The 12,978-nt window shown below is 45.8% G+C and overlaps 1 protein-coding gene across 1 annotated transcript in view; it reads right to left on the bottom strand.

The window, feature by feature from the left end:
- Positions 1–3,551: 3,551 nt before the first annotated feature.
- Positions 3,552–12,978, bottom strand: part of OGA (O-GlcNAcase) — a 39,256-nt gene continuing 29,829 nt past the window's right edge. The window contains exons 11-16 of the mRNA XM_083149652.1: positions 12,884–12,969; positions 11,980–12,084; positions 10,634–10,722; positions 8,857–9,049; positions 7,944–8,103; positions 3,552–6,661 (exon numbers count right to left, since the gene is read on the bottom strand). Coding sequence (XP_083005778.1) covers positions 6,525–6,661; positions 7,944–8,103; positions 8,857–9,049; positions 10,634–10,722; positions 11,980–12,084; positions 12,884–12,969 — 770 coding nt within the window. The 3' untranslated portion in view covers positions 3,552–6,524. The remainder of the gene's footprint in view (positions 6,662–7,943; positions 8,104–8,856; positions 9,050–10,633; positions 10,723–11,979; positions 12,085–12,883; positions 12,970–12,978) is intronic.

Genomic DNA, 12,978 nt, shown 5'->3' with positions numbered 1-12,978 from the left:
TTAATCCTGGGGTTGCCGTGAATCGCGCACGGGGGTGGGGGGGGGGAGGGAGGAGGTGAGGGGTGTCCACGAATCACGGGAGGAGGGGTCAAGGGTGGATGCCGTGAATTGCGGGGGAGGGTGTGTGTGTGGGTGCCGCGAATCGTGGGAGGGGGGCGCTGGGGGTTGCAGTGAATCGCGGGAGGGTGGGTCGCGGGGGCGGGGGGTTGCCGCAATGACAGGAGGGGGGTCAGGGGTGGGGAATCGTGGTAGGGGGGTCGTGGGGGGCACCGTGAACCGCGGGAGGGGGGCCCGGGGGGTTGGCGCGAATCGTGGGAGGGGGGGTCGCGGGGTGCCCCGAATCGCAGGAGGGGGGGTGTGTCCTGGGGTGGGGCCGCGAATCGCGGGACGGGGGTCGCAGGGGGTGCCGCGAATCGCCACAAGAAAAAATCAACACAGAAAGGTCAACACATGTAAATGTTGACATAAGTGTGGCACTTCATTGGTGTCCATGTCGACACATGAGAATGAATATGAAAACATTGAAAAAGTGAAAAATCAATCTTGTCAACCTTTTTCATTGTCGACCATAGCCATGTCAGTGTTTTGCATGTGCCATTTAATCGTGGGGATGCCGTGAATGGGGGGGGGGGGGGGGGGAGGGAGGTGCATACCCAACATGATCCCCTCCAGGAGGGACACATTGCTCTGTTTCTGGACTTTCTTCTTAATTTATGGATTACCATCACCTGTGCTTAAACACCTTTCTTATCAATTACCCTGTTTAAAACAGGTGATGACAATCATAAATTAAGATGGAAGTCCACAAACAGAGCATTCTGTCCCTCCTGGAGAGGGTCATGTTGGGAGGTATGGAGGTGTGGGGCGCTCACCTGGTGTATCTGGTGAGTAGCTGTGTCTTTGCTGTGTAACATGGAGAGGCAGAGGGTGTCTGGCACTGTCTGTGGGCTCACTGGGCTGGTTCTGTCATGTGAGTCAGTCATGTGAGTCAGAGGCTCCACCCAGGGTTATATCTCCAGACACACTTTGAGTGACAGATGTAGCCAAATATATAAGAGATACACACACACATTTCTGAAGGCCGTGGCACCACCCTGGGTAACAAAACTAAACAGATTTTTCCTTAATATTGATATTATAACTAGGTGATTCATTGCGCCCTCAGGGCGCTCTTCACACCGTCGTAAGGGGCTACGGCCGCACCCCGGTGGGGGGGGGTGTGTGTGTGGGTTGTGCGCTCAGACCTGCTGATCCAGCGGGGGGTGGGGGATGTGGGCATAGCCGTTGCTCCGGCGAGGTGGGTGGGTGCGGCCAGACCCGCTCATTCAGCAGGGGGGTGCATGCACAGCCGCTGATGGGGGGGGTGCGGGCAGACCCGCTCGGGGGTGCGGGTGCTCGCGGGGGTGTGTGCAGACCAGCCCCAGGGGGGAGGGGGTGTGTTTGGGAAGACCCGCTGGGGGGGGGGTGATGCGGGCAGACCCGGCCGTGGGGGTGTGTGTGTGCGGGCAGACCCGCTTGCGGGAGCAGCGAGCAGAACCTCTCGCGGGCAGGGGGGTGGCGGTCAGACCCGCTGCTCACCTACACCAGTTAGCTGTGGTGTATAATGGTGGGCGTGTGCTGTAGCCCTGGCTGTGGGCAGGGAGCAGTGTTAGGTCATTATTACATAGCCCGAATGCAGCAATCCTCTGAGAACGGTTTTCAGAGTAGTGACAGAATTGTGCAAAAGGACGTCCACCGCTCTCTCCAGCCGCCCGCCCGTCTGCCGCTTGGAACCTTCTGTGACTCCCAGCGTCTTCACTGCCGCGGGCCGCCCGGAAGCTGCAGCTCTCTTCTCTGCTAGTCAGGGAAGAGATACGGTCATTTGGTCGACAGGTTTTTGGTCTTATACAAGCATTAGGCCGACAATGTCTAGGTCGAAATGGGGTTTTTTACTGATTTTGAGCCGACACGCAGTATTTCATGTCCTACCATCCACTAGGGCGAGAATATAAAATACTGTGCCGAGTGCAGCGAGGCACCATGCCCAAAGCAATGCGGTGCACTGAAAAAAAGTTAAAAACCCAATGTCGACCTTTTGACTGTCTACCTAAACCCATGTCGACCTTACGGTGTTGACCAGTGGTTCTCAACCTCAGTCCTCAGGGATCCCACACAGTGAACATTTTCCAGGTCTCCTCACAGAATCACAGGTGAAATAATTAGCTCCACTTGTGATCTTTTCAATTGTGCCAGTGAGTAATTACTGCACCTGTGTATCTGTAAGGTGACGTATTAACCCCTCCCTTGCATGCACCTGAGTGATATTACTGAAATAATTTGAGCATCTACCACTATCTGTATATCTGTAAGGTGACCTGTGTAAGCCATCTAATGACAGATTGCATGCACTTCTCCCCCAAATGATCTGACGTGCAGCAGGTCAGATCAGAGGAGCAATTCTCCAACTCCCCTGGGGTCAGCATTGCACCATTGCATTGAATTATGTGCACAATTCATCATACAATCCCTCAAGATTGCATGATTGGGTGCAATGTCTTTCAGGTGTATGGGGGCCTTTACACTTGAAATTAACTATTGTACATTTGTGCTCGTAACACTTTGTATGCCAGGGTTTCCCAGTTTCTGTATTTTTAGATCATCCAAAAATATTTCCACCTGCAATAACAGGAATGGTCGAAACGCAGATTAGCATATTTGCTTTCGGTACATGGACGGCCACATTACAACATTGGGGATTTTCTGCACTAGTAAATGACGATCGTTTAATATCCTTGTCCGCAGGACACCTCCTCTGTGCAGGCAGATTAGTTCACTTCACCTCACCAAGATCTATGTGGAACACGGACGCCAGGGTTCTGTCTGTCGTTCTCTCTCTTTTTGTCATTCTGTTTTTGGATCCCTGGAGAGCACATCCGGTTCCAGTTATTCTATATATGCCTGAACCCCGTTACTGATTACTACTATATTGGGGGCCAATACTTTCAAAGTCAGTACTGGATTTCGGATATGGATCTATTCTGCTATTTTTCAAACCAGTTGTGATTGCTTGATATGGATCTGATTTGCTACATTGAGCTCAATTTTTAATCAATTGTTCTTGGCGATTGCCCCCATTTATCATTGATTCATTTGGGACCGTTCTTGCATTCACAATTTTTATGAGGTTGTTTCTTTTACGATGATCTATGCACAAATTGGTTCGGTTATAAATGCCTTCCTTCGCCCCTGATGAAGTCATTTCGGTGACGAAACGCGTTGGACCAACGACATTCTCTGGAAGTTCAAATTATGGATTATGAAATACCATTAAATATATTGAATTTTTATTAAAATTTCATCATTGTTTACCATTATTGTGTAATTGTTGTCAGCGCACTCTGTGTATATATATATATATATATATATATATATATATATATATATATATATATATATATATATATATATATATATATATATATATATATATATATATATAAATAAATTAAAAAAACAACACAGCAAATGAACAGACAATGATTTTGTTTTTTTACTAGGTTTTATTAAAAAAAACAAAAACAAAAAGGAAAAAAAAAAAAAACTTACAGTCTACAAAAAGTGTGCAACTTATTTTAACATCAGAATAAATTTTGTATAGTTGAACCTAGCGAGACAGTCAGAGAAATGCACCTAGAATGCAGCCTGCCGATTGGCTAGAGGGTCTGATGTGCACCAGATTTAACACTTCAAATAAGAGCGTTTCAACGCAAAATGCGTTTCAACGCAAAATGCCAAAAGAAAGAACTGTTCTGTTACCCGCTCACTCCCAACGTGAGTGCAATAGCAGGAAAGCCTGTGACAGTTATAACTAGCAAACTTTGTAGAGAGCCATCAATGTAACTCATACATTACAGGAATAAAGGCTAACTAGCTTTTTTGAAAGAGACCAATTTCAGTTTTTGTACCCAAAGGATCATGGTTGCTATAGCAATAGTTACACCACATTCTGCTCCTCCCAAATCATATACTGCCAAATAAATCAGAAGTGTAATCTGTGTTCACCAGAACGTCACTGTAAAAGGACCACTACACCTGATCCCACCTTACAGAGAGGACACTACCCTTGATACTTTACTGGCTGAAAGCTGTAGTGAATTAGGCTTGCTTAGTAACCCTACAAGACTCCCATTTATACATTTCTAGACTGTACTGTGTAAAGTGCTCACATATGTCACAATGCAACGTCTTAGCGCTGGAGTTGCCAGTTCCTTAATCATGAATAAAACTGCCTATTTGTCATAAACTTGGGAGGCATAATAACATGGACCAATCAGGATGCGCATAGGCTAACTCCCGCCCCCCAACACTGTCCCAGAGGAATTGTATTTTACACTGCCCCAGAGGAATTGTATTTTATCTGCTGAAACCTCAACATGAAACCACCTGGACGATAAACCCGGGCCGGGATCTAACCAAGTCTGAGTTTTGGCAGAAATACGGGAGGAGGGCCGAACTGACTTTTTTTTTTTTTTTAAAGGAACAATCATTTTACAAAATGGTCTGGTTTCGCCTTGTAAATCATTACAATTTAAAAACGGTCAGAGTTGGTCCTGAATCCGGCACGTCTGCCAAACTCGAAATGGATTACATCCTGCCCCAAGATTTCTAAAAATAAAAGATCTATTCAACAAAGCTGGACTAGGATCAGGCATTAGAATTAATAATAGTCACAAAAACAATATTCCTCTCTAGAACGGATGAGGTTTAGGCTGCGGTTGCGCGGAGACTGGTGTGTACATCGTAACGAGAGACCAGCGCTACAGGCTCTTCTGTCTGGCGACAAGTTGTGTCGCGGGAAATGTTATACACGTTTTATGTGACTGTAAGGATTCGGAATTCAAGTGTAATGGTCCTTTTAAAGGGAGCTGGGCTACGTCTCTTAGGAGGAGAGAGCAGGGAGAAAACCACAAAACTAAAATAAACCGTCATACTTAACCGTACAGCCAGGTTATATACGGTGTAACAAACTGCAGATCTTTTTTTGCTTCGGATTTGTGCGAGATTGGTTTCATGTTGAAGGATATGGACAACACGGCATTCCTAAACGTACGATGACATAAATGGCCTTTGGATACAAAGTCCAAAGATGTCCAGGGGTATGTATATACACCATACCAAACGATGCACGATTTGCCAGCCAGCATCATGCAAAATGTACAGAGAAACCCAGTGTAGCGGCAGCATGAACAGTACAAAACATTCATTCTAGGTCACCTGCCAAAACGAAATAGGAACTCAAAATATAGAGCACCGATTATGCAGCCCAGAACGGATTTTCTCCTACGGACTGCAAAACATAGGGAGGCCAAAAATAAACTCGACGAACATGCGGTTGGCCGTAATATACTGTATTGTGCTTTGGTCTATTTTTTTTTTTTTATTCCATTGTTCGAGGGATAGCTTTAGAAAAACAATACCAAATAACCAGCACATATACTAGGTAGGAGGGATTACCAAGTACTCTAGATCAGGCTTATGGGGGGGTAGGGCTTCCCAGCTGGGCATTGTGGTCAGTGTGGTTCCGTCATCTGGACAGCCGCAGAAGGCAAACTTCCACTGTGTATTGTAGTGCATACGTAAAAAAGTACAAAGCAAACAAAAATGGTTTTCTTGCTGGCATCAGAAATTCACAGTTACAACCAAAAGTCTTTGGCACATGCAAAAGGAAAAAAGAAATAAAAAATGTTAGCGGGGAAATTACCAGGCTGCACGTGAGGACGAGGGGGGTAGGAATCAGGTAACCAAAATGAAATATGAAGACCGTCAGCTGTTACCGTAACATGATGAGCGGTATAAAAAAGCATTGGATTTTGTTTTTCTCCTCACTTGAATATTTTTGAAAGCCATTATTTGAAGCATGCATGCTTGCTGAACTAAACAGAGTATACAAAAACATGATAAACATGAACTGTACATATAGAAACATTTACAGAAAGACTGACTCCTCTTGTCGCGTGGCAGCCCTCCTGGGCACCTTAGTACATGAATGAGCCTTAACGACCCCTAGGAAGTGCTATGCGTATTCTCCTTCTCTGGCTTCTAAATTGGCCATGTGGAGATTCCCCCGGGCCACCCCCTCCCCCCTCATGGGAAACAAAAACTCATGAATGAGCGTTAACAGATCTGAAAACATTACTGAATGCTTAGTGCATGAGAAGGCGATGGGACACCAGTTACTTAAACCAAATCTACATCATTAAAAAAAAAATCAAGCGCGTATCGTTCTATATAACGTGGAGCACGCTTCTCCGCCATAAGAGCCCATGCAAACGACCAATAGCATCGGAAAGGAGCCTTAAAAAAAAAAAAAAAAAAAAAAAAAAAACTTTTGGGTTTGTTTGTTTCAGTATTTTGTCTGATCTTAAATGTTGTAGTACAATATGCATAGCAAGTGTCCGGCAACCTGCCGGTACACCTGCGGCCTTACGCCATAGGAAATATCGGAAACCGTTTCTGGCGGCTTTTTTGTCTCGTAGAAAATGTCTTCATAGGGTTCTTCCGAGTATAACAATATCCTTAGGAAATCCTTCCATTTTGGCAATTTCAAAGCAGCCTAGCTTGCTGTAAAAATCCAGGATTCTCTTGTCGTCTGGTCTCACTTCGCAGAAGGCGCCACGCGAGCCTGGGACAGAAGCAGAGAGAAAGCGATAATGTACATATCTATCTACACACACACACACACACACACACACACACACACACACACATATATATAGCGGGAGACAGAGGCAGACTGAACTATGTGCTATGCTCTGCTAATGATTAAGCCACTGTTTACCTAACTCCAGTCCTCAGGCAACCCACACAGTGCTGTTTTTTCAGATATCCCAGCTGGTGCACATGTGTATGCATTACTGGCTGATCCATTGTAAAGGATTGAAAGGCGGAGCCAATTATTTCAATTGTGATAACGAGGAGATCCATAAAACATGCACTGTCAGGGGTCCCCCAAGGAATGTTGGGAAACTGAATAAAGCCCTACACCTGTAGTAGTAAAATTAGACACACACCCCACCCATTAAAATATTTTTGGATATTGAAAAAAAAAAATGGGAGGTACACCTGTAACCTTAAAGCAGGGGTGAGCAAACCTGTCCTAAAGATCTACCAATGGTGCATGTTTTCCAGGCAACCTGTGGATCTATAGTAGGAATGAATGCAGCAGGTTTTAAAATGTGACAGTTAGTAATGACTACACCTGTGCACCAGCTAGGTAACCTGGAAAACGGTGACCGTTGGTAGATCTTGAGGACTGGTTGGGCCACCCTTGCCTTAAAGCGATGATTCCCGATTCCAGTCCCTCAAGTACCCCCCAACAAGTTTTCTGAATTTCTACTTGTAGAAGCAACAAAACAGTTGCCCGTGCAAGAATTAAAAAAAAAAAGTCCAGAAATCCTGACGTGTTGGTGGTACTTGAAGACTGAAGCGGAGAACGCCTACCTTAAAAGCAGTGAAGGAGCTATAGAAGTATACAAGTTAATGTGGGGGATGCGGTCAAGATACCAACGCGGGCACCCTGACTGCGGCCAGAAGACCAGCGCCTGCACCATGAAAAGATCATGATACGAACCCCAGAATACAGACAGCCAGCATCTGGATCAGAGAGCCTGAGGGGTGGGTTAAGGTTAAATTTAGGGCACTAGTGGGGGATGTTATGGTTAGGCTGCGCGGTGGGGCGTTAGGTTTAAGTGACAGGCTAATGGAGTTACGATTAGCCACCAGCGGGGAGGGGGTAGAACATTTATGGTGCCCCTGCCCGGATTCTCCTTATCGGGATGTTGGCATTGGTCTCTGACCCTGCGATATCATATATATCCGGATGTGGGTGGAGCACAGATTTAATTGCACTGTGCAAGAGAATTCCGATTGGCCGATGACCTAAAAATGGCCTCTGAAATACTTACCATTGGCTTTAAGAGAAGACAGGAGACACGCCATCATCCCTTTGGCTACACTTGGGTCCGTGACTTTCTTGTGAATGTCCACTTTTATTAAAGAAGGAAAATTAGCTAGGAATGTATCCGGTAAGATCTCCTGCTCCTCGTGAAAACTGAGCATTATTTTCTAAGGGAGAAAAAGAAAAATACCACCACAAGTCAGAAACTGAACAGTACCACAGGTATAACGCATTACTCAAGGGAAAGCAGGGCCACTAGGTCTGGAAGATTCAGGTTACTAAAAAATAATAACCTGGAACTGAATCCTACGGAACTGAATAATACCCCTTTCAGACAGAAAAGTCTGAAAATTCCGTCAAATACACGGCATTTCAAATGCCGTGTCATTTTGCTGGGAGCAGCCGGACCCCCCCTTCACACAGAAGAACAAATTACTGGGTTGAAAATTTCTACCCGGTAATTTGTCGAATAACACGGGTATTTCTTCTGTGTGAAAGGGTCAACACGGGTCATAAATCCAGTGTCCTCGACCCTGGTCAATTCCAGGGTCGGAGACACGGGATTTAGGACACGGGTGTGACCTTTCACACAGAAAAAGGACCCGTGTATTTAATGTATTTCCTGGGTGAAAGGGCTCAAATATTACAGAAACAAATTTCCAGTTGTGCGCATATTGCTTTGACAGCATAGAAACAATGGCTTTCTCTACAGCAGGCATGGCGAAACTATGGCCCTCCAGCTGTTGTGAAACTACACGTCTTGCCACAGTTTTGCTATTAGGGAATGCTAAAACTATAGCAAGGCATGCTGGGATGTGTAGTTTCACAAGAGCTGGAGGGCCACAGTTTGGCCATGCCTGCTCTACAGTCTTGTGCTGGATAGGACGTAATCAGCATGAGCAGGACAATGGGATTAGTACCTCAGCTGCAGAAAGCTCTTTATCGGCTTTGGGCTTGGTGTATTTCTCCTGCATGAAGGGAATCCAGGAATGTTTGCATTTGGTGAGGTACGGTGTCACATCTACAGTGCCCACGGCGTAGCCACAAATCCCATCCTCGTCTTCCAATACGAAGCAGTAGTCGAGGCTGTGGGACAGAAGCCCGCCAACGAGTCTGGATGGGGAAATAAGGAGACGTTTGAGCTAAATAAAACAACAGTTTGGGAACAGATCATCAAGGGCCGAATTCAATTGGCAGCGGTAACTTTCCACGCCGGGAAAAGGGTGGTAACCTTGGGCTTGAATTCCAGGGAATATTTGAACACGACCCCTTTTCCTCGCACAGTAAAATAACCTACTATCAGACAATAAACAATAGAATCTGGGATAGGTTCCTGGAACTATCACCCGTGATCCGCAGTTCAGGTAGATTTCTGTTTGCGCCTCCTTGCAGGCCCATCCCATTACCATGTATGCATTACCACCAATGAAACTGATTTGGTGCCCGATTCTGCTCACACCCGATACCCAGTGATTACAGCGCGTGACCCCCATGGAATGACGAACTGTAATCTTCTCCAAGCCCATGGTCTTTTAGACTCGCATTTTCAGCAGCTCGTTAGGTCAGACAGTGCGACCAACAGGCTGCATAGTTCCTGCATGGTGGGAAATACAAACCACCCATCTCATTAAAATCTGTCTTCAGAAAGCTGGAGGGCGATGCAGTGAGTTACACCCTTGGAAGCAGAACCTTGTCCTCCTTATACGCCCGTGAAGACAAGAAAAGGAGCAGAGTGAAATGTAGACAAGGCGTTCCCGGATGAGTTCTGTATCTGCTCCAATAAATGGTAATGGTGACAAACCGTTCCCCCTCAGTTAGGCGGGAGAGCTGGCAGGCACCGTAAGGTCAGAGCCAGGGCCTTTAGACTTGTTCTTCCAGTGAAAAATATAGACCAGGGCCATGGTGCGGCTTCAGTAGAAACCTCGGTTTCTTGCACCGGATTTTCCCGACACTGTTCCTGACACTGTTATTCTGTACATCCAAGCAAACATGAATACCGCATCATCCAGAGTACCAGGTCAGTAAGGCCTCTATGTTCCATAGTTATGGCTATGAGAGGCACGGCACTAAGCCGGTCATATGTGTGTATAGCCGCTTGCTGTAGTGTGGCCCGCATTGCATTAGGAAGCAGGTGCGCGTGGCTCCCATTAAAATGAATGGCATTGCAGGAGCTTGCAGGCGCACTGCTCCCAGCTGTAACCGTGACACAGCTGTACCTATGTAGTTAAACATGGGAAATTAACAATGCCCGGGCCATGGTCCAAGTAATCAGTGGAGTAATGGAGGGGGGAGGGAGATGAATTTGATCAAACGTCAATGCCGATAGATCCTTTTCTCAGGTGTCCAGGGGCAAGATAACAATGGGACAAATATCATAACAGGCAAGCTGCAGGCACGAGTATAATTCTGGAGAGTTTTTAAAGCAGCAATAATATAAAAATAAAAAAAAAAAAAAGTCAAAAAACCAGGTTGGTTCTGATTCAAAATGATTGCCGCATCCACTGGAATCACAGCCCTGCCTACGCCTCGGACATAAGGCCCATTGCCTGTCTGACTGCTGGACTCCTGAGAAGCCCAAATATTAAGCAGCGCCCTGCAGTCATGACCCACAGTCTGCATCCCCTTAACGTGCGAGGAGGAAAGATTTAGCTTAGAACTGGACCCCGAGGATGGACACTGTGCACGTTCTGTACTTACTTGTCTCCTATTAAGTCTGGCTGACTTTCAAAGGGCAAATCGTCCATTTCATCATCATACATTTCTCTACATATCTTGTAGACTGATGCCTATAAAACACAACAGATGTGTTAGTGAGCGGGAACAGCCTTACCTACCCCTTCACGTCATTGTACGGGATCCCACCTCAATATACAGCACTGCGTCATGTCAGCATTTCATTAAATCAAAAACACAATACGAATTGATCATCCCTGCATTAAATATTTCATCGCATGCAAGAAGCAACGCTGCAGGGTCTGACATTATGGACACTTTAGGTATTCCTGAATCTGCCTGGTCGATGTGCAATAATCCATAATTATCACCTGACTTGTATAATAAATATTTAGCGATGTCATTTAGGATGCTGTAATACCCCCAAACTCTGTCCTAAGGAGCACTAACTAGCAGTCCAGGTTTGAAGTACAGTATATCAGCCACAAGTGAATTAATATCTCAGTCATTGGGATTTAACCATAACTGCTGAGCGATGATACTGGAATGTTAGAAGCAGTGATAAGGGAGGAGTGAGTCAGAGGAGGAGTGGCCCATGGCAACCAATCAGCTGCTCTGTCTAATGTTATATTATGCAAATGATAGAGGTTACTACAATGCCGATTGGCTGCCATGGGCCACTTTTCCTCAGGCTCACGTCTCCCTGATCACTGCTTCAGACATCTACCCCTGAGTTTGGAAACCACTGCTGTAATACATTGCGATCCGTACACAGTCCCGTGTATAATAAAATCTCTAATACAATTTCATACAATTAAAACTCTATTTTTGTTGAGCCCACAAGCAATTTCCTGATGCATTATAAATGCAATCAGAAGATTTTTTTTTTTTGGGGGGGGGGGGGGGGGGGGGGGACGGACCACTACCTCCTTCAACTAGGAGCACCTCCCCAAACAAGGCTGGAGAGTTATTGTCTGCCAAAGTCAAGCCCGTTGTCATTGGACACATAAAGGGACAGTTGTGAGACTTTCCAAGTGGTTCCCAAACTTTTTTGATGACAGCCCAATAGAGAATCAGAACTTTTTTTTTAGTCCAACGGTTCCTTATTCAGAAATGTTTGGTTGGCAGTTACATAGACCATCATTTTGAATTGTTCATGGCACCCTTGCTAGTGGTTCATGCCACCCCATGCTAGTGGTTCATGCCACCCCTTGCTAACAGTTTGGGAACCACTGGACCATTCCTAGATTGCAGATCCTAGCTAATTTTTCATTGTGCTCTTTCCATATGGCGACCCCTTGCATCCATTTATTGTACCAGCACCCTATCCCATTTATGTTATATAGTCCTACCGACTCATTTAGACTCACCTCATCCTTTGGAAAATACGGTCGGATCGCGTAGGCTTTTGACGAAGGCGTCAGAGGAGGAGGCTGAAAAAACAGGTCATTTGCCCCCTCAATTGGGAGCAAACGCTGTGAAAAATAAAAGGGATAGAAATCAGAAGAGGAAACAAAGCAGGAACTGGATGAATGACGCAAAAACTAAATAAAACACACATGCCACCGGCGGCATTGGTCAGCAAAATAAAATAAAAAAAGGGCACATAGAACGCTACATTTAAGAATGAAACAATTTCAATTAGCATTCAACATTATCAAAGCGGTTCTACCAATTTAACCTTTACAGGCGGAGGAAAAGCGGTACTGCCAATGACACGCGGAGAGGTTTGGTCTGGAGAGGGACTAACTGTGATAAGAGGAGGCGCGTGTCACCCGACAGAGCAACGTGGCATGACGCGGCGCGCAACGGAGCACCTGTGAGGGAGGAAAAAAGGTAGCGCATGAAAGTCCATGAGCAAATTTGGTCTTTATCTCCCCCCCCCCCCCAACAGTCTCTTGTAATGGACTCAACTATTCACTATATCACGTGCATAGTTCTTTGGCCTCTGCCACTTCCCCCTTTGGTCATGGAATTTCGGGTTATAGCCAAGCCTGCGCGTGCGACGGCGGCGCGCAGGGCAGACGCTGCGCGACCTGCAAAAGAAAACCAATGTGAGTCGCAACTCTGCGCAACGCCGGCGCTTGGATGCGCAGCGTCTCCTCCACCTGAAAAACAGGAATTGTTGAGTATCTAAAAGAAATGGAAGAAACATCAGTTACAGCCTTCAGCAGACCAAGCCTTTCATTTCCTCAGATGCACAGAAACGATTGGTTGAAAATAAAGTGCAAAAAAAAAATAAAAAGTCATTCAGTTTTGAATTGATATTGATACCTGGAACTCTCCTGCTAGACCTCCTCTAAAGGCCCAGGGCTCTTGGTCTCCACTTAAGAACTGTGCTGAAGATTGACTACGACACCCTGTTGAAA

Source organism: Crinia signifera, chromosome 6 (assembly GCF_055691185.1).
Source record: "Crinia signifera chromosome 6, ASM5569118v1, whole genome shotgun sequence".
In the NCBI taxonomy this organism is placed as follows: domain Eukaryota; kingdom Metazoa; phylum Chordata; class Amphibia; order Anura; family Myobatrachidae; genus Crinia; species Crinia signifera.
Note: the sequence above shows the minus strand (reverse complement) of the source record. Positions and strands in the feature narration are given on the sequence as shown.